This window comes from Pagrus pagrus (assembly GCF_965226575.1).
Source record: "Pagrus pagrus genome assembly, chromosome: 24".
NCBI classification, from domain to species: domain Eukaryota; kingdom Metazoa; phylum Chordata; class Actinopteri; order Spariformes; family Sparidae; genus Pagrus; species Pagrus pagrus.
In genome coordinates, this window is record NC_140206.1 from 2,010,307 (window position 1) to 2,032,841 (window position 22,535).

Here is a 22,535-nt window from a genome sequence, read left to right on the forward strand (position 1 = left end):
TCCATTCACTTTCAGAGAGCTGAATGTGCTGAAAGAGAAAAAGTTCAGCTTGGTGGAGCTTGTTCATCACTTCTTCACTGAAACCAAAGAAATCTGCAGCTTTGAAGACTTCCAGGTTGTGTTCATCTTTGACGGTCTGGATGAGTGTCGACTTCCTCTGGACTTCCACAACACTGAGATCCTGACTGATGTTAGAGAGTCCACCTCAGTGGCTGTGCTGCTGACAAACCTCATCAGGGGGAAACTGCTTCCCTCTGCTCGCCTCTGGATAACCACACGACCTGCAGCAGCCAATCAGATCCCTCCTGGGTGTGTTGACATGGTGACAGAGGTCAGAGGGTTCAATGACCCACAGAAGGAGGAGTACTTCAGGAAGAGATTCAGAGATGAGGAGCAGGCCAGCAGAATCATCTCCCACATCAAGACATCACGAAGCCTCCACATCATGTGCCACATCCCAGTCTTCTGCTGGATCACTGCCACAGTTCTGGAGGATGTGTTGAAGACCAGAAAGAGAGGAGAGCTGCCCAAGACCCTGACTGAGATGTACATCCACTTCCTGGTGGTTCAGGCCAAAATGACGAAGGTCAAGTATGATGAAGGGGCTGAGACAGATCCACACTGGACTCCAGAGAGCAGGGAGATGATTGGGTCTTTGGGAAAACTGGCTTATGAGCAGCTGCAGAGCGGCAACCTGATTTTCTATGAATCAGACCTGACAGAGTGTGACATCAATATCACAGCAGCTTCAAAGTACTCAGGAGTGTTCACACAGATCTTCAAAGAGGAGAGAGGACTGTACCAGGACAAGGTGTTCTGCTTCGTCCATCTGAGTGTTCAGGAGTTTCTGGCTGCTCTTCATGGCCATCTGACATTCATCAACTCTGGTGACAATCTGATGTCAGAAGAACAAACAACAGACCGTCAATCTGCAGAGAGACGTCTCTACCAGAGTGCTGTGGACAAGGCCTTACAGAGTCCAAATGGACACCTGGACTTGTTCCTCCGCTTCCTCCTGGGTCTTTCACTGCAGACCAATCAGACTCTCCTACGAGGTCTGCAGACACGGACAGGAAGTAGCTCACAGACCGATCAGGAAACAGTCGGTTACATCAAGAAGAAGTTTGAAGAGAATCTGTCTGCAGAGAGAAGCATCAATCTGTTCCACTGTCTGAATGAACTGAATGATCGTTCTCTAGTGGAGGAGATCCAACAGCACCTGACATCAGGAAGTCTCTCCACAGATAAACTGTCTCCTGCTCAGTGGTCAGCTCTGGTCTTTATCTTACTGACATCAGAAGAAGATCTGGACGTGTTTGACCTGAAGAAATACTCTGCTTCAGAGGAGGCTCTTCTGAGGCTGCTGCCAGTGGTTAAAGCCTCCAAAAAAGTTCTGTAAGTTCTTTTCAGAATGCAGTAAATGTGCTGTTATTGACCCAAATAGAAATAATTTTTTTGTTCTGCTCATTATTCTTTATCCAGACTGAGTGGCTGTAACCTCTCAGAGAGAAGCTGTGAAGCTCTGTCCTCAGTTCTCAGCTCCCAGTCCTCTAGTCTGAGAGAGCTGGACCTGAGTAACAACAACCTGCAGGATTCAGGAGTAAAGCAGCTGTCAGCTGGACTGAAGAGTCCACACTGCAATCTGGAAAGTTTGAGGTCAGATCATGTGACTGTTTGTTGTGAAATCATTTATATATTTTTGGTAGATTGTTTTGCTATCAAACTTTCGTTTTCTTTCAATGTACCTTTCATTAATTCAGCTCCTGCACAACAAGAACAATGAGGATGGAGAACCTCATTTATGTTTGATATCATATGACTTTGATCCCTGGATGTCTGTTTATTCTCAATTCAATCTTCATTCATTGTCACGCTGACAACATACTTAGAACTGAACAGCACTGGAACAAGAGATTATATATACCAGTCATTCCCAGAGAGGATTTTATTTGGGTTGCCAAATATATTTGCAGACTTTCGTTCATAGTCTTTAATTCTAGATCTCTATCTGCAGTACACCTTTGAGCCACATGGGGGAGCTTGTTGGTATCCAGTGCTTGATTTGTAAATCAGGAGGTCTCGAGCACAGAGACGGTCCTACTCTGGTGGGTCCATCCTGTGGACTGCTACAATGGTGGGGAGAAATGGACTTTAGGCCCAATGTTTTATTCACAACCGCAAAAAGCAGCAGGTCAAGAAACCCTATGAAGTGACATGTTCCATCTGTCTGTCTATCAGTCCATCTCTGCTCCATCTCAGTGAGATGGACAGCGTCACACTGAGACACACATCCTGATTGAGTTCATCATTTCACTGATTCACAGCAGAACGCCCACTTGCTTGTAGGACTTACAGTGATCATGTGCCAAAATATTTAGACATATTTAGATTCATCTCTTTTGAAATGGCTGATGTATTGAAGACAATATAAGTGGACGTGGATAAATAGTTTGGAATGGTAATTTATGCAGAGATCTGCTCTTTTCAAGTTTATTAGGCCTATTGTGAATTGGGTCGCATTGTTATCATTTTTAAAAAGTGGGACCCCCTGGGGTGCTCCTGTAGCTCAGTTGGTAGAGTATGCGTCCCATGTACAGAGGCTTTGTCTTCACTGCAGCAGCCCAGGTTTCAAATTTGACCTCTGGTCCTTTGCTGCGTGTCATCCCCCCTCTCTCATCTCCATTTCCTGTCATATCTGTGAGCTGTCAAATCAAATCAAATCAAATTTGATTTGTATAGCCCAAATTCACAAATCACAGTTTGCCTCAGAGGGCTTTACAATCTGTACAGAGACGACACCCTCTGTCCTTCGACCCTCGATTCGAGTGAGGAAAAACTTGCCCCAAAAAAAAGCCCTTTTAACAGGGAAAAAAAAATGCGGAAGAAACCTCAGGGAGAGCCACAGAGGAGGGATCCCTCTCCCAGGACGGACAGACGTGCAATAGATGTCGCATGTACAGAGCAGATCAACGAGATCACAATGTATTCAATTATAATGGATGGTTGACAGGAATGAAAGTACATAAAGAGGCATCACAGCAACAACAATGAAATGCACATGGAAATGTGATTACTAGTGATAACAGTAGTAGTGGTTAACGGTAAGGATAGTATGTAGTAATGCATTACAATAATAGTAGTGGAAGGTATGTAACAGAGATATGACTAATATTAGCGACAGTAGTGGTGGGTGTCGGGCAGGGTCATGGCAGTAGGCGCATCCACGATCAGGCAGGGTCATGGCAGTAGGCGCATCCACGATCAGGCAGGGCCATAGCAGTGGGCGCATCCACGATCCACCACCCGGGCACGGCCAGGATCCATGGGAGCCTGTAGGACTAGAAAGCACAAGGACTCCGGGGAAGAAGTAAGTCAGTGACATGCAGAGATGGGGCATGTATACAGGCATAATGTATACAGATGGAGAGGAGAGGAGAGGGGAGGAGAGAGAAGCTCAGTGTGCCATTTGTCATTTGGGCCTATAGCAGCATAACTAAGAGCTGGTCCAGGACAGGCCAGGACAGGCCTGGGCCAGCCCTAACTATAAGCTCTATCGAAAAGGAAGGTCTTAAGTCTACTCTTAAAGGTAGAGAGGGTGTCCGTCTCCCGGACCAAAACAGGAAGATGGTTCCACAGAAGAGGAGCTTGATAGCTGAAGGCTCTGGCTCCCATTCTACTTTTGGAGACTTTAGGAACTACAAGTAATCCTGCGTTCTGGGAGCGTAATGCTCTAGTTGGGTGATAGGGTAATATGAGCTCCTGGAGATATGATGGTGCCTGACCATTAACAGCTTTGTAAATGAGGAGAAGGATTTTAAACTCTATTCTTGATTTTACAGGGAGCCAGTGCAGAGAGGCCAATACAGGAGTAATATGATCTCTTTTCTTAGTTCCTGTCAGTACACGTGCTGCAGCATTCTGGACCAGCTGGAGACTCTTTAGAGACTTGTTAGGGCAGCCTGATAATAGAGAATTACAATAGTCCAGCCTGGAAGTAACAAATGCATGGACTAGCTTTTCTGCGTCTTTTTGAGACAGGATGGGCCTGATTTTTGCAATGTTACGTAGATGAAAAAATGTCCTATATAAATAATCCTCCTAATATGAAGCTATGAAAAGGCCACTAAATACTTTTTTTTTTTTTTTTTATGCGTCACCGGAATAAAAGTTTTGGAAAACCTGATACTGCATCACCAAAACTCAACATTTACCATGTTTTCTGTCTTCTTTTTTTTCTCTCCAGGCTGAGTGGCTGTAACCTCTCAGAGAGAAGCTGTGAAGCTCTGTCCTCAGTTCTCAGCTCCCAGTCCTCTAGTCTGAGAGAGCTGGACCTGAGTAACAACAACCTGCAGGATTCAGGAGTGAAGCTTCTGCTTCCTGGACTGGAGAGTTCACACTGCAATTTGGAAAGTTTGAGGTCAGATCATGTTACTGTTTGTTGTGAAATCATTTATGTATTTCTGGTAGATTTCTTTTGCTATCAAACTTTTTCTTCTTTTAATGTTCCTTTCATTAATTCAGCTCCTGCACAACATGAACAATGAGGAGGGAGAACCTCATTTATGTTTGACATCATATGACTTTGATAACTGGATGTCTGCTCATTCTCAATTCAATCTTCATTTATTGCCACATTGACAACATGCTTAGAACTGAACAGCACTGGAGCAAGAGATTATATATACTAGTCATTCCCAGAGAGGATGTTATTTGGGTTGCCAAATATATTTGTAGACTTTCGTTCATAGTCTTTAATTTAAGATTCATATCTGCAGTACACCTTTGAGCCACATGGGGGAGCTTGTTGGTATCCAGTGCTTGATTTGTAAATCAGGAGGTCTCGAGCACAGAGACGGTCCTACTCTGGTGGGTCCATCCTGTGGACTGCTACAATGGTGGGGAGAAATGGACTTTAGGCCTAATGTTTTATTTACAACCACCGGAAGAAAAGTTTGAGAAACCCTGATGCTGCATCAGCAAAACTCAACATTTACCATGTTTTCTGTCTTCTTTTTTTTCTCTCCAGGCTGAGTGGCTGTTATCTCTCAGAGAGAAGCTGTGAAGCTCTGTCCTCAGTTCTCAGCTCCCAGTCCTCTAGTCTGAGAGAGCTGGACCTGAGTAACAACAACCTGCAGGATTCAGGAGTGAAGCTACTTTCTGCTGAACTGAAGAGTCCACACTGTGTCCTTGAAACTCTCGGGTCAGGATTCATTATTTTATTTCATTATTTCATGTAACATTACAATTGGAGCAGGTCTTGATCATACTCTTAATATTATTCAATTTATTTAAGAGACTCAACATTTCCAAACAAAATAGATAAAAATAGTAAAATATACAACAAGATAAATAGACACAAGATTCAAGTATGTAGGTAATATGTACACAAGTGAGTATGTGTGTGAGGGGTGGTAGTGGAGGGTAATTGCACTGGTGTGAAGTCTTTAGAGAGTGAGGGGTGAAGGGGGGGTTGTGCATTTCACTGCCTGTGGGAAGAAACAGTTCTTCAGTCTGTTTGTTCTAGATCTGATGGATCTATATCTCTTCCCAGAGGGCAGGGGGGAGAACAGGTAATGTCCGGGGTGAGTGGGGTCCTTAACAATACAGCTGGCCTTCTTTTGGAGTCGGCCAGTGTAAATGTCTCTGAGAGGGGGTAGTGTCGTCCCGATGACACGCTCAGCTGCCCTCACCACCCGCTGCAGGTCCTTCCTGTCCTGTGTTGTGCAGCTGGAGAACCACACTGTGCAGCAGTAGGTCAGGAGGCTTTCTATCGCTGACCGATAGAAGTTGGTCAGCAGGTGGTGAGGCAGGTGAGCGTGCTTTAGCTTCCTGTAGGTGTAAAAGTTACTAAGGTGGAATGGGGGGACAGTTTCATTCCACCTCTGATCCTCCAACAGAGGTAGTAACACAGCCAAAACACAGGCGAGACGACCTGCGTGGACAGGAGTGTGATGTTCTGATAGTGTTCACAGTCTGACAACTTAACAGATCCTTCACTCATCAAAGTAACGATACAAACCCAATGACACCACTAATCTATTTATATATATATATAATGTGGGTCTGTGAGTCTATTCTGCACTTTGGTCCCGATTTACATATCTCAACAACCATTGGATGGATTGTCATGAGGTTTGGTTCAGACATTCATGCTCCCCTCAGGATGAACTGTAATTACTTTGGTGATCCTCCATCATCAGGTCATCATTTTAAACTGTACAATATTTTTGTTCATGACCAAGTATTTGCAAAACTAATGGCATTTCCATCAGCTTCAGTTATACTCTGTGTTCAGTGCTGATTAGTAAATTAGTGAAAACTAAGATGATGAATATAATAAACGTTAAACCCTTAAACACAGATGTGCACTGAATCATCAGGACCCTCAGCTGATCTGTGATGTGTGTTGTTTTGTGTGTCTGCAGGCTGTCAGGCTGTCTGATCACAGAGGAAGGCTGTACTTCTCTGGCCTCAGCTCTGGACTCCAACCCCTCCCATCTGAGAGAGCTGGACCTGAGCTACAATCATCCAGGAGACTCAGGAGTGAAGCTGCTGTCTGCTCGACTGGAGGATCCAGGCTGGAGACTGGACACTCTCAGGTATGAAGAGTCCTGCTGCAGCCACAGACAGTCAGTGTGAGACTCTGTATCTCCACTGTAGATGGTTCAGTGTCGGGAGGTCTGCTTCGTTTACTCCACCTCCAGTTGTTCAGTTCAGTTCAGGAGAAAAGGCAGCATGGCACGAAGCCAAGAGTTACAAGTGAAGAGAGGAAGATGAGAAGAAGAGATGAAGATCAGCGACCAGGAGAGTCTTGGCACAAACACTAAAGTTACACCTCTTTTTTCAGACTAGTTTAGTGCCTGTTCAAAATGTGCCTGTTTGATTTGTTGGCCTCTGGTTTTGCTGCTTGATGAACCGTCATCCAAACTCCTTCACACTCCACACTGATTGCAGAGGGTTATCAAAACATTAACATTAAATCTAATTTCCACCACGTCACCGCTGTGTTATGATATTAATAATAACAATAGACCCTCTGTGTCAGACGTCTGATCAGAAAATACTGAACCTCAAATTCAAAAGATTTCTGTGACACATAAATGAATTTAATCACTGAATGTCATAGAAACTCTTTCCCTGAACTGGAGAATCAGTGTTTCTGCCAAAGTGCTTGACTTTGAACTTAAAATGGTTCTGACATGGATCTTTATCAACACTGGAGTAACTGCATCCTAGATCATCACTGACAGTGTGTCTGTGCCTCAGTGTGAAACATTTACAGACTGTAACAACTGTCTGTGGCGTCAGTTTAAAGTGAACAGACAGTGAAAGACAACGTTAGATGACACTAGGGCATTGACGAATACTGCATTTTAGTATTCGACGAATACTTCCCAAAAGTCGACTAATAGTCAAATATTCGCCTGTTTTTTTTGTTTGTTTGTTTGTTTGTTTTTTTAATCCATGCGGCACCGCTGCTGCCAGACCTAACCCTCCTCACTGAGTTTGCCTCTCTTAATGACCATGAAAACACATAAATACCGTTTTTACAACCTGGACCTTATTTCTAGCATAAAATACGATCATTTACTCACCCAGATAACTTTGGTGTCATTTGGTGTCTTTCGGACGAAATTAGATCCAGTGGATCGCCGCTATATCCAAATAATGCGAGTGATCGGGGCACCGAAGCGCAGCCTCTATGAGCATTATCTGCCATGAAACTAGCTCATTTCAGCAATATTTTGTTATGATACACTCGTGCTATTCCCCTCTGAGTCCGGGCTCGTCTATTGTCAACATCCGGGGTCTGTAGGTTGAGCTACTACCTCTGACCTGGAAGATGTCGTCTCTGAGCTGCGCGCGCACCCGTGACAGCCCGGCTTGTTTACCTGTAGCTGCTACTGCTAGTTTGACCCCGGATGTTGATAACAGACAAGCCCGGACTCAGAGGGGAATAGCACGAGCGTATCATGACAAAATATTGCTGAAATGAACTAGTTTTGTGGCAGATAATGTGTTATATAGAGGCTGTGTGTCGGTGCCCCGTCACTCGCATTATATGGACATATCGGCGCTACACTGGATCTAATTTCGTCCGAACGACTTCAAATGACACCAAAGTTATCTGGGTGAGTAAATGATAATATTTTATGCTAGAAATAAAGTCCAGGTTGTAAAAAACGGTAGTTATCCTTTAAGATCAACATTGCATGTAAATTGTGAAACAAATGTAGCAATCTCGCTATTAAACATAAAAATGTCCACAGGTTACATAAAGTTTACAGACGTTGTTTATTGAAATAACACATTTTATCCAAATTGATATTCAGAATTAACAGAAAATATAGGCTTTAAATGTGTTAAACAAAACTTAGCCTACTCACCACCACTGTGCAACGTCATAACGAAAAGTGCAAAAAAAAAAGCAACATACTGTAATCCAGTGGGCTATCAGTATTATTGCCAAGACCTGCTTAACAGTTATTCGCTCTCGTCAAAGTCCTCCTCTTTAATAATCCAATTCTTGCGCTCCTGGTTTGCGTTCAAGAAATCAAGGGCATCCACATGAGCTGGGTGCAAACTTGCTCTCTGACAGGCAGAGGTGGACAGAGTACACAACTTCACTACTTGAGTAAAAGTACAGATACTCCTTGTCAAATATTACTCCAATACAAGTAAAAGTAGCTTAGTCAAAATATTACTTAAGTAAAAGTACTAAAGTATTTGCTTAAAAAAATACTTAAGTAAAAGTATTTTAAAAATATCTCAGGAAATACAGGAAAGGAAAGTAGCTTAATGTCATTATACAATACACTGATGTGATTCTGCTACAGACAGTTTATAGCTCAAAAATAAACAAATAAAGACAAGAAGCCTCAGAACACAGACTCAGCTGCATTCACCAACACATGAAATATATACTATACTCACTCTATGCTACTCTCTCTCTCTCACACTCACACACACTCTCTCTCTCTCACACCCACACACACTCTCTCTCTCTCTCTCACACACACTCTCTCTCTCTCACACCCACACACACTCTCTCTCTCTCACACCCACACACACTCTCTCTCTCTCACACCCACACACACTCTCTCTCTCTCACACACACACACACACACACACACACTCTCTCTCTCTCTCTCTCTCTCACACACACACACACACACACACACACACACACACACACACACACACACACACACACACTCTATCTCTCTCTCTCACACACACACACACACACACACACACACACACCTAACCCCTACCTTGGACTCTTTGATATGAATTGTATAAAAAACATGAACAGAAAGTCAACTCAATCATTCAACTGCACTGCAACAGTTGCCATATTTTTAAACCGTTTAAAAATGGCAACTATGATACTACAAACACATACAATTACGTTTAAAATGTTCATCTGCAATTTAACCAACATTAAGCTAGCTAACGTTAGTAACAACTTTACATACCGCGACGTGCTTTTTCAGGTTGGAAGACGAGTATTTGTCGGCCGTGATATAATTTGTTCGCGATAAGCACAACAAACATTTAAACTGAAACGAATCAAACATGGGTTTGAGATAAGGCCACGGGTGCTCGGTGGGAGTTTCCCCCGTGTTTCTCCAGTTTCTTCCTCCATTTCTTCGTATGGCATGACGCAGTACAGGTACGGCAATACGACTAAGACAAACCATACGCAAATCAGCAGAAACAGTTTATTTTCTCTGAATTTTGCACACAAAAAAAAAAAAAAATCATCAGCTGACGTAAGCTCAAAAGTAGCGAGTAACGAGAGCATCAATAGAAATGTAGTGGAGTAAAAAGTACAATATTTGTCCTTCAAATGTAGTGGAGTGAAAGTAAAAGTATCCCCAAAAAATAATACTTGAGTAAAGTACAGATACTCAAAAACTGTACTTAAGTACAGTACTCAAGTAAATTTACTTCGTTACTGTCCACCACTGCTGACAGGTAATTGTGTTCCCAGCCAGGGAGAAAACTCTCTCACTTGGGGTGCTTGTAGCGGGGACAGCCAGGTAGATTCTGGCCAGCTTTGCCAGGCGGGGGAGCTGCTTCTCCTTGCGGGCCCACCACTCCAGGGGGTTGCTCGTGGTGGAGATGCGGGGCAGATGGAAATATTCTTCAACATCCTCTGGACAGGTGCTGCCAGCCCTTTTTTTTTTACTGGTGTAGTGAGGCCCAAACAGTTCGTCGTAATCACTTTCCAGTCTTGTTTTTTTACTCCTGGGCTCCTCTCCGATTTTGCCCACGTCGCTGTCTGCTGTGGCGTCATCGGCACCTGCAAATAAAATCACAGCCAGAGTGCCGGTCGTGTTTGAGTCCAGGGTTTCAGTGAATTTAAGTTTAGCTATTTTCAATTTTGCAAATATATTAAAGCACAGACGTGACCTCACATACGCACGCACACCACAGTATCTCTCTCTCTCTCAAATTAATAAATAATATTTACCTGTAGCTACAGGTACATCTCGCAGTAGCTGAATCAGGTGGCTTTTAACCTCCGCTCTGGTGTTCTCTGGAAGGAATCGGAGATCTTTAAATCTGGGATCCAGGATGCAGGCAGTGATAGGAACCGATCCCGCCAAGTCGTCCTCAGTGTCCAACTTGAACCTGGTTTTCAGCTGTTTTAGTACCGTGTTCTTAAAGTTGCGAGTTGCTGTTACATCCGACTCTTCAACTTTAAGCACCACATTCACCAGTTTGAGGATAACGGGGTAGATAAATGAGAGCCCGACGTGCATTTCCCCACACATGATCGTAGTTGCCTTTGCCAGCGGTCTCAGCACAGGCAGTAGCTGCTGGATTAGTTCCCATTGCGAGGCTCTCATTGACGGGGCTTTTCTGGCGGTGGATTTAGTGACAGTCTCATCTTGGAGTACGGCTTGGACAGGGATGCGCTGCTCGTTAAGTCGCTCCAGCATTGTAAAGGTAGAATTCCAGCGTCGTTCTGGAGCCTTTTCTCTTTCATATTAAGCTGGGCCTGTCGCTGCGTCAGAGCACTCGTTGCCACAGCCGAGTTGCGAAAGTGGCTGACCACACGCCTCGCCGCATCTGTGGTTTTTGCCACATCAGCTAAATCCAGCCCCGCCTTTATCGCCAACTGTAATGTGTGTCCAGTGCAGCCGAGGTCGTGGTTGAAATCTTCACACAGACTCATCGCCAGTGTCATGCTGCTAGCATTGTCATGTATAACGCAGAACACCGTCAGGCCCCACTGACTGATGTGATGTATGCCTCCATGGTTGGAGATGTCCATAGGTCCGTAGTGAGTGAAACACTCTGATCTTTCATTTCAGTTGCTAATTTCGCTCGCAATTCATCATACTGGTGTGTGATGTTGCTCCACAGTGTCCTATGGGACGGGACAACGTAACCCGGCTCGAAAAAATGGATAAAGTCCTTAAAGCCATTTCCAGACACCGCAGCAAGCGGTCGCATATCCTTCACGATGAAATTCACCAACAGACCAGTTATTTTCCTTTTTCTTTGGTCGGATATCTGGCGTGTGGAGAAGTCTCTCATTGTTGTCTGTTGTTGGTGCTTCTCTCCGCTAACGTTGCCGCTGCTGCCGCTAGCCCCGGCCGGGTGTAGCTTCAAATGGTTATGCATTGTAGACGTACTGCCATGGTACTTTAGAGTAGCCTTACATATATTGCAGCTAACGGTTTATCTGTTTTGGTAAAGTATTTCCAGACCATTTTCCTTGGCGTGTTGACATCACACACACACTGCACTAGTCTCACATGCCCCCAGCTGCATATCTGCGGTACCGCTTTATTACAGCACCGGGCTTTTGAAAAAAAGAAAAACAAGGAAAAGACGAATACTCGACTATCAGGCACAGCGTCGAATAGTGGTTTTGATAGTCGAATAGTCGAATATTCGATTATTCGGTGAAACCGCTAGATGACACGAGGTGGAACATTCCCGTCACATCACCATAACAGCAGCAGTGCATAGATGAATTTAAGATGGGTCAGTGGTGCCGTCTTGGCTCCTGTCATGAGGAAACTGCTGCTCCAGCTGAGTTTGGGCTGTTTTGGGTACTTCTCATTATAACAGCCTGCAGGGGCAGGAAAGCTTCGGTGTTTTGCACCGTCAGCAAAATCAAATGACAAAAGAAAAGAAAACATTCAGTGATCAATCATCTGCTCCATTGATTAACATGATATGTGACCTGTGCAGAGCTGCAGCTCTCTACAGTAGCTGGTGGACCTCTGGTTTAATGCTGTTGTAATGTACTTCAGCCCGGCTCGTAGCTGCTGACTCAGCTTCACTTTCAGCTGTTCTGGAGTCGTGTTCAGGTTCTGCTGGTGGAAATCCAGTGTTTCCTGATTTAGCTGCTTCAAAATAAAAGCTTTCAAATAACTAACGGGGGGTGGGGGGGACAAATAAAAAACAAAGATCTGAAAAAGAACAGGATGGATCACCATGCTTCTACAGTTTGATCCTTTTTAATGTCAGTGTGACGGTCCTGGTCCTGTCGTTTTTATGTATTCAGTCCATTTCTCCCACTTCCGGCAGCATTGATCCTCTTGAGTCCTTATTTCATAAGTCAGTTGTTCCATAATATGTATTTCGTCCATAACTTCCATCCAGTCTTCCTGTGACGGGGTCTGTCTTGTACCATTTTCTTGTAATTGCCTTTTTACAGGCTACTCACATAATTTTCAATATGTATCTATCATCTTTCAACACAACGTTTCCCGTAATGACGCCAAGATATAATAATGTACAAGACTTGGATACACCATAACCCAAAACTCTGCCCATAACTAAATGAACATCTTCCCAAAATTTTGCGACCTTAGGCCAGAACACGGCTGATTTTTCTAAATTCTTGCTACATAATCTTTGTCACACCAACAGATTACATGTCTAACTTGTGCAGCATGAAAATATCCCTGAAGGTTTGGCAGTGCCAAACCCCCCTTATCCTTTCCAATCTGTAATGTTTCAGACTTGATTCTCGGTCTGTGACCATTCCATATAAACCTGGAAATGGTTTTGTCCCACAGTCTGAATTGTTTTTCGGGTATCTCAATGGGTAGTGACTGAAACAGGTAAAGAAGTCGGGGTAGAACGCTCATTTTTATGGTCTCTATTCGTGAACCGATGTCTGTTGGAAGGATAGCCCACCTGTCCAAGTTGCTCTTAATTTCCTTCTCCAGTTTGACGTAATTAGCTTCATATAAATCATCAGTGTTTTGTGTTGAAGTGACCCCAAGATATTTCATTGTTGTTGCTCTCCAGTTCAGATTATGTTTTTGTTGTATGATTTTGGATGGGGAGTAGTTGAATGTTAGGATCTGTGTTTTGGTCAATTTAAGCTTGTATCCAGAACAAAAGCCAAACATCTCTGGTTGGTTGATTAGTATGGGGATGCATGTGTCTGGGTCCTCTAAAAAACAGACCACATCATCAGCAAAAAGTCCAATGGTGTGTTCCTCTCCCCCGACCTCTACTCCTTTAAGATCTCAGGGGCTCTATGAAGACTGCACACAAGGTTGGAGAGAGACAGCAGCCCTGTCTAGTAGATGGTCCTGAAGCTGTGCTCTCAGTCAGACTGCCGTTTATTCTTGTCCTTGCGGTCGGGTTTTGGTAAAGTGTTTTAATACGTCTGACAGCTTTGTCATTAAGTCCGAGTTTTTCAAGTACCTGATATAGAAAAGTCCAACTTACGCTATCAGAAGCCTTTTCTGCATCGAGGCTTATTAAGGCTGCACAGTTCTTCTTTTTTAGAATATGGTTAATAACATGTAGAGTTCTCCTCATGTTGTCTTGGGCTTGTTGTCCCTTAACAAAGCAGCAGAAACACAGCGAGAACAAAAAGCTGACTGTGCAGGTGAGATTCAGAAAAGCCCTGGAAGCTTCAAACAGGAATCTGACCTCAAAAGTTCTGACGTCCAAATCCAAAAGTCCTGTAATATACAAACATGAGCACGAGCTGACATTGGATCAGACAGCAAGCGTAAGGTCGCCCACAGGAAACAGCAGCAACATCCAATAACATAAAGATGAAGTCATGAATCCAAAAAGAGGTTTGTGTGTGTCCTCACATGTTGTCGTCCTCTTTCACACACACCAACATCCTGTGGCTCTCAGTGTGTGAGGAGAGTGGCAGAGGTGAAGAGGTTCAGGAGAACAGGGAGAAGCAGGCCTGATGGACATATTGTGTTTCTGTGTATGAGTCATGTCATGTCTGCATGCTGAAAGAGGATGTGCTGCTCTGACCCCCCTCCTCCTTTCAGGGTGGAGCCTGCTGGAGTCCGATGGTTGACACCAGGTCTGAGGAAGTGTGAGTGTGTTTTTACTTTGATTCAGCTGCACACTGTGACATCACTCAGTCACATCTGTGATGTCATCACCACACTGATGATACATTAATAACTGCAGCTGTGTTGTGTCTTTTTCTCTCCATCAGATTCCTGTGAGCTCACAGTCGACACAAACACAGTCAGCAGACGCATCAAACTGTCTGACAACAACAGGAAGATGACAGATGTGGAGGAGGATCAGTCATATCCTGATCATCCAGAGAGGTTTGAGACCAGGTGGCCTCAGCTGCTGTGTAGAACTGGTCTGACTGGTCGCTGTTACTGGGAGGTCGAGTGGAGAGGAAGAGTTTCTATATCAGTGAGTTACAGAAGAATCAGAAGGAGAGGAGACAGAGACTGTGTGTTTGGATGGAATGATCAGTCCTGGAGTCTGGAGTGCTTTGATGGTCGTTACTCTGTCTGTCACAATAACAGACAAACACACATCTTCTCCTCCTCCTCCTCCTCCTCCTCCTCCTCTGGTAGAGTAGCAGTGTATGTGGACTGTCCTGCTGGCACTCTGTCCTTCTACAGAGTCTCCTCTGACTCACTGATCCACCTCCACACCTTCAGCACCACATTCACTGAACCTCTTTATCCTGGATTTGGGTTCTGGTGGTCCGGTTCTGGTTCCTCAGTGTGTCTGTGTGGTGTTTAGTCTGCAGAGTCTCCTCCTGTCACAGAAACATTGTCAGTGCTGAACAGTTGAGTCTGTACAGGATCACAGTCACATCAATCTTTCAGCTTCTTGTAATAAATTCATCAGTGAACTTTGTACAAAATGATTCAAACTGATTGTAAAGATTGATGGTTTCCTCCTCATCAATGATTCTGTTCTGCACATTAAAACTGAGACATCACTTCACTTTGTTCTGCACTTGTTGTATTTGACAGTCGTCAGCATGAAGCTGGTGACTCACAGAAGGACTTTAACAGGCAGCCGCTGTAAAGACTTTAAAACAGGCGTAACGTGCGTCTCCTTCTGGTCTGAGTCAGCAGTCGTGCAGCAGGATGTTGAATTAGCTGCTTTCATCATGTTTCTGTGTGAGTGTCACGTGTTAGCTAGCTACAGACTGCAGCTAATGTTAGCTAGCTACACACTGAATGTTGGCTAGCTACACACTGAATGCTAGCTAGCTACACACTGAATGTTGGCTAGCTACACACTGTAAGCTAGGTGTAGAGCAGAGACACTGTTAGCCAGGTGTAGAGCAGAGGCACTGTTAGCTAGGTGTAGAGCAGAGGCACTGTTAGCTAGGTGTAGAGCAGAGACACTGTTAGCTAGGTGTAGAGCAGAGGCACTGTTAGCTAGGTGTAGAGTGGCAACATTGTTAGCTAGGTGTAGAGTAGAGACACTGTTAGCTAGGTGTAGAGTGGCAACATTGTTAGCTAGGTGTGCAGTAGAGAAACGGTTAGCTAGGTGTAGAGCAGAGGCACTGTTAGCTAGGTGTGGAGTAGAGAAACTGTTAGCTAGGTGTAGCGCAGAGGCACTGTTAGCTAGGTGTAGAGTGGCAACATTGTTAGCTAGGTGTAGAGTAGAGAAACTGTTAGCTAGGTGTAGAGTGGCAACATTGTTAGCTAGGTGTAGAGTAGAGAAACTGCTAGCTAGGTGTAGAGCAGAGGCACTGTTAGCTAGGTGTAGCGCAGAGGCACTGTTAGCTAGGTGTAGAGTAGAAACACTGTTAGCTAGGTGTAGCGCAGAGGCACTGTTTGCTAGGTGTAGAGTGGCAACACTGTTAGCTAGGTGTAGCGCAGAGGCACTGTTAGCTAGGTGAAGAGTGGCAACATTGTTAGCTAGGTGTAGAGTGGCAACATTGTTAGCTAGGTGTAGAGTAGAGAAACTGTTAGCTAGGTGTAGAGCAGAGACACTGTTAGCTAGGTGTAGTGTGGCAACATTGTTAGCTAGGTGTAGAGTAGAGAAACTGTTAACTAGGTGTAGCGCAGAGGCACTGTTAGCTAGGTGTAGTGTGGAAACATTGTTAGCTAGGTATAGAGTAGAGAAACTGTTAGCTAGGTGTAGAGCAGAGGCACTGTTAGCTAGGTGTAGAGTGGCAGCATTGTTAGCTAGGTGTGGAGTAGAGAAACTGTTAGCTAGGTGTAGAGCAGAGGCACTGTTAGCTAGGTGAAGAGTGGCAACATTGTTAGCTAGGTGTGGAGTAGAGAAACTGTTAGCTAGGTGTAGAGCAGAGGCACTGTTAGCTCGGTGTAGTGCAGAGGCACTGTTAGCTAGGTGTAGAGTAGAAACACTGTTAGCTAGGTGTAGCGCAGAGGCACTGTTAGCTAGGTGAAGAGTGGCAACATTGTTAGCTAGGTGTAGAGTGGCAACATTGTTAGCTAGGTGTAGAGTAGAGAAACTGTTAGCTAGGTGTAGAGCAGAGACACTGCTAGCTAGGTGTAGCGCAGAGGCACTGTTAGCTAGGTGTAGAATGGCAACATTGTTAGCTAGGTGTGGAGTAGAGAAACTGTTAGCTAGGTGTAGAGCAGATACACTGTTAGCTAGGTGTTGCGCAGAGGCACTGTTAGCTAGGTGTAGAGTGGCAACATTGTTAGCTAGGTGTAGAGTAGAGAAACTGTTAGCTAGGTGTAGAGCAGAAGCACTGTTAGCTAGGTGTAGAGTAGAGAAACTGTTAGCTAGGTGTAGCGCAGAGGCACTGTTAGCTAGGTGAAGAGTGGCAACATTGTTAGCTAGGTGTGGAGTAGAGAAACTGTTAGCTAGGTGTAGAGCAGATACACTGTTAGCTAGGTGTAGAGTGGCAACAATGTTAGCTAGGTGTAGAGTAGAGAAACTGTTAGCTAGGTGTAGAGCAGAGGCACTGTTAGCTAGGTGTAGAGCAGAAGCACTGTTAGCTAGGTGTGGAGTAGAGAAACTGTTAGCTAGGTGTAGAGCAGAGGCACTGTTAGCTAGGTGTAGAATGGCAACATTGTTAGCTAGGTGTTTAGTAGAGAAACGGTTAGCTAGGTGTAGAGCAGAGGCACTGTTAGCTAGGTGTGGAGTAGAGAAACTGTTAGCTAGGTGTAGTGCAGAGGCACTGTTAGCTAGGTGTAGAGTAGCAACATTGTTAGCTAGGTGTGGAGTAGAGAAACGGTTAGCTAGGTGTAGAGCAGAGGCACTGTTAGCTAGGTGTAGTGTGGCAACATTGTTAGCTAGGTGTAGAGTAGAGAAACTGTTAGCTAGGTGTAGAGCAGAGGCACTGTTAGCTAGGTGTAGAGTGGCAACATTGTTAGCTAGGTGTGGAGTAGAGAAACTGTTAGCTAGGTGTAGAGCAGAGAAATGGTTAGCTAGGTGTAGAGTGGAGACATTGTTAGCTAGGTGTGGAGTAGAGAAACTGTTAGCTAGGTGTAGAGCAGAGGCACTGTTAGCTAGCTGTGGAGTAGAGAAACTGTTAGCTAGGTGTAGAGTGGCAACAATGTTAGCTAGGTGTAGAGTAGAGAAACTGTTAGCTAGGTGTAGAGCAGAGGCACTGTTAGCTAGGTGTAGAGTAGAGAAACTGTTAGCTAGGTGTGGAGTAGAGAAACTGTTAGCTAGGTGTAGAGCAGAGGCACTGTTAGCTAGGTGTAGAGTAGAGAAACTGTTAGCTAGGTGTAGAGCAGAGGCACTGTTAGCTAGGTGTAGAGTGGCAACATCGTTAGCTAGGTGTAGAGTAGAGAAACTGTTAGCTAGGTGTAGAGCAGAGGCACTGTTAGCTAGGTGTAGAGTGGCAACACTGTTAGCTAGGTGTGGAGTAGAGAAACTGTTAGCTAGGTGTAGAGCAGAGAAATGGTTAGCTAGGTGTAGAGTGGAGACATTGTTAGCTAGGTGTAGAGTAGAGAAACTGTTAGCTAGGTGTAGAGCAGAGGTACTGTTAGCTAGGTGTAGAGTAGAAAAACTGTTAGCTAGGTGTAGAGCAGAGAAATGGTTAGCTAGGTGTAGAGTGGAGACATTGTTAGCTAGGTGTGGAGTAGAGAAACTGTTAGCTAGGTGTAGAGCAGAGGCACTGTTAGCTAGGTGTGGAGTAGAGAAACTGTTAGCTAGGTGTAGAGTGGCAACAATGTTAGCTCGGTGTAGAGTAGAGAAACTGTTAGCTAGGTGTAGAGCAGAGGCACTGTTAGCTAGGTGTAGAGTGGCAACAATGTTAGCTAGGTGTAGAGTAGAGAAACTGTTAGCTAGGTGTAGAGTAGAGACACTGTTAGCTAGGTGTAGATTGGCAACATTGTTAGCTAGGTGTGGAGTAGAGAAACTGTTAGCTAGCTGTAGAGTGGCAACATTGTTAGCTAGGTGTGGAGTAGATAAACTGTTAGCTAGGTGTAGAGCAGAGGCACTGTTAGCTAGGTGTGGAGTAGAGAAACTGTTAGCTAGGTGTAGAGCAGAGGCACTGTTAGCTAGGTGTGGAGTAGAGAAACTGTTAGCTAGGTGTAGAGCAGAGGCACTGTTAGCTAGGTGTAGAGTGGCAACATTGCTAGCTAGGTGTAGAGTAGAGATACTGTTTGCTCGGTGTAGAGCAGAGGCACTGTTAGCTAGTCGTAGAGTGGCAACATTGTTAGCTAGGTGTAGAGTAGAGACACTGTTAGCTAGGTGTAGAGCAGAGGCACTGTTAGCTAGGTGTAGAGTAGAGACACTGTTAGCTAGGTGTAGAGCAGAGGCACTGTTAGCTAGGTGTAGAGTAGAGACACTGTTAGCTAGGTGTAGAGTAGCTAGGTGTAGAGTAGAGACACTGTTAGCATGGTGTAGAGCAGAGGCACTGTTAGCTAGTCGTAGAGTGGCAACATTGTTAGCTAGGTGTAGAGTAGAGATACTGTTAGCTCGGTGTAGAGCAGAGGCACTGTTAGCTAGTCGTAGAGTGGCAACATTGTTAGCTAGGTGTAGAGTCGAGACACTGTTAGCTAGGTGTAGAGCAGAGGCACTGTTAGCTAGGTGTAGAGTAGAGACACTGTTAGCTAGGTGTAGAGCAGAGGCACTGTTAGCTAGGTGTAGAGTAGAGACACTGTTAGCTAGGTGTAGAGTAGCTAGGTGTAGAGTAGAGACACTGTTAGCTAGGTGTAGAGTAGAGACACTGTTAGCTAGGTGTAGAGCAGAGGCACTGTTAGCTAGGTGTAGAGCAGAGGCACTGTTAGCTAGGTGTAGAGCAGAGGCACTGTTAGCTAGGTGTAGAGTGGCAACATTGTTAGCTAGGTGTAGAGTAGAGACACTGTTAGCTAGATGTAGAGCAGAGGCACTGTTAGCTAGGTGTAGAGCAGAGGCACTGTTAGCTAGGTGTAGAGCAGAGGCACTGTTAGCTAGGTGTAGAGCAGAGGCACTGTTAGCTAGGTGTAGAGTAGAAAAACTGTTAGCTAGGTGTAGTGCAGAGACACTGTTAGCTAGGTGTAGAGTGGCAACAATGTTAGCTAGGTGTGGAGTAGAGAAACTGTTAGCTAGGTGTAGAGCAGAGAAATGGTTAGCTAGGTGTAGAGTGGAGACATTGTTAGCTAGGTGTGGAGTAGAGACACTGTTAGCTAGGTGTAGAGCAGAGGCACTGTTAGCTAGGTGTGGAGTAGATAAACTGTTAGCTAGGTGTAGAGCAGAGGCACTGTTAGCTAGGTGTGGAGTAGAGAAACTGTTAGCTAGGTGTAGAGCAGAGGCACTGTTAGCTAGGTGTAGAGTGGCAACATTGTTAGCTAGGTGTAGAGTAGAGATACTGTTAGCTCGGTGTAGAGCAGAGGCACTGTTAGCTAGTCGTAGAGTGGCAACATTGTTAGCTAGGTGTAGAGTAGAGACACTGTTAGCTAGGTGTAGAGCAGAGGCACTGTTAGCTAGGTGTAGAGTAGAGACACTGTTAGCTAGGTGTAGAGTAGCTAGGTGTAGAGTAGAGACACTGTTAGCTAGGTGTAGAGTAGAGACACTGTTAGCTAGGTGTAGAGCAGAGGCACTGTTAGCTAGGTGTAGAGCAGAGGCACTGTTAGCTAGGTGTAGAGCAGAGGCACTGTTAGCTAGGTGTAGAGTGGCAACATTGTTAGCTAGGTGTAGAGTAGAGACGCTGTTAGCTAGGTGTAGAGCAGAGGCACTGTTAGCTAGGTGTAGAGCAGAGGCACTGTTAGCTAGGTGTAGAGCAGAGACGCTGTTAGCTAGGTGTAGAGCAGAGGCACTGTTAGCTAGGTGTAGAGTGGCAACATTGTTAGCTAGGTGTAGAGTAGAGACGCTGTTAGCTAGGTGTAGAGCAGAGGCACTGTTAGCTAGGTGTAGAGCAGAGACGCTGTTAGCTAGGTGTAGAGCAGAGGCACTGTTAGCTAGGTGTAGAGCAGAGACGCTGTTAGCTAGGTGTAGAGCAGAGGCACTGTTAGCTAGGTGTAGAGTGGCAACATTGTTAGCTAGGTGTAGAGTAGAGACGCTGTTAGCTAGGTGTAGAGCAGAGGCACTGTTAGCTAGGTGTAGAGCAGAGGCACTGTTAGCTAGGTGTAGAGCAGAGACGCTGTTAGCTAGGTGTAGAGCAGAGGCACTGTTAGCTAGGTGAAAAATGATTCAAACTGATTGAAAAGATTCTTCATTGCTGTGTGTTGGAAGCTCTCCACACTGACTGCAACCAGCTCCTCGTCCTCTTCCTCAACACCTGGTGCATTCAGGTCCGTGTATTTACTGTTGGGAAATTACAATTTCCATGTTAAAACATCTTACAAACACAAATTTCTTCTTTCCCGATGAATTAAATTGAAATGATGTGAGTGACTATCATGTTTTACTCACCTGCAGCAGGAAGTCTTGGCTGGATGTGTTTCAGGTGGATCCATATCCTCAGCATCAGATATTACTGTCTGAAAAACACAAGACAAAACACTGAAAGTAAGAAGCGTCAGGCTGCCACAGGCTGCCCTATCAGCTGTCCAGGCTGAACTGTTGCTGAACGTCCTGGTGCGTCTCTGAAACATGACCAGATCATCACCAGACCATGTAGATCCTGTAGACGTGTCCTTCAGTAGAGTTTAAATATGTCAACATGTTGAATCCTGACGTCCACTAACCTCCTTTAAAATGTGTTTCTAGCCAAATGAAACAGCTGATCCTGGAAGATGGCTTCCCTCGTTCCTTTTGATATTCAGCCAGTTTGAACGGCCTTTCTGACCCCGGCACATGGACCACCTCTGAGCAGTCTGGATACAAAAGGACATACGGTCCTTCTCGCATGTCCTCGTTAAAAGTTCTCATTTGCTGGACCGCTTGCTTCAGTACATCAGGTGCTGCTGCCTCTGGGTCTACAGATAACGGGAGTGTTTTCCCTCTCAGAGCTCTTGAACCAGCTCCATCAGGTCCATTTGGCACCGTCAGTCCAACGTTTATCTAAAAAATGACAAAGATGAGGTTAATTTCATGTGTTCAACATAGATAATATAAAAGACATTAACTATGGAGAATGTGGTGTCCCTCCATGGTCTGATTTGTGCCACCACAGTTTCACAGTGAGCCGAACATGAGTACAAGCTACACTGCAGACCGTCACACTGCTGCGCCCAGCTGCTTCAGCTTCATCTCGTCCTGCAGAGAGCTGCTGTTATCCTGCCTGGAGGCTATCTGCTCTAACATCTACGCACAGATGCTGCGTCAAAGATATTAGCTTTCCTTTTTAACTTCATTCAATCTGTGCGATAAATCCAACATGACACAGATCCAGTCCTGAGTCATCTGGAGTCAGACAGTCGAGTATTGATGAGCTGAGACAGTCAGTACAACCTACCTGGACGTGTTTCCGCTCTTCAGCCTGACGTCTTCCTCTCGGCCCGCAGGTAAAAGACTGACGCTCTTCTGACCTGGAGCCTCTGTCCTCCAGGAGCTGCTGATATGATGGCCGAGGTGTTTCTGCTGACATTAACAAAGCTCCGCTTCAAAACAGACGGTTGGCTTCACCATGGACCGCGGGACGCATCTGAACAAGGGGGCATCATTTCCAGTGTGGCGGAGGGGGTGGGGGGGCAGATGCACTGAAACAGACAGTATTACTGATGTATTAAATAACGCTGCGAGCACTTTGTTTATTCCGACACCACACTATAAAATAGGAGTTGGCTTACTGAATACCAAACTTGAGACCTATTAATCTTAGATGAATAAATCCGAAGGCACTGATTCAATAAGGTATCTGCACTCACACAGGTTGTCTGGTAAGAACAGGAATGATGATGATGGGTTAATGAATCCAATTCACACACACTCTCATTGAGATGCCCCTCATTTATTGCTGAACT

At 45.0% G+C, this 22,535-nt stretch overlaps 1 protein-coding gene across 1 annotated transcript in view; it reads left to right on the forward strand.

The window, feature by feature from the left end:
* LOC311253452 (uncharacterized protein) overlaps positions 1-22,535 on the forward strand; it is a 298,131-nt gene that overhangs the window by 46,676 nt on the left and 228,920 nt on the right. The window contains exons 15-17 of the mRNA XM_084347438.1: positions 1,483-1,656; positions 4,244-4,417; positions 5,027-5,200. Of these exons, the coding sequence (XP_084203564.1) occupies positions 1,483-1,656; positions 4,244-4,417; positions 5,027-5,200 (522 nt within the window). The remainder of the gene's footprint in view (positions 1-1,482; positions 1,657-4,243; positions 4,418-5,026; positions 5,201-22,535) is intronic.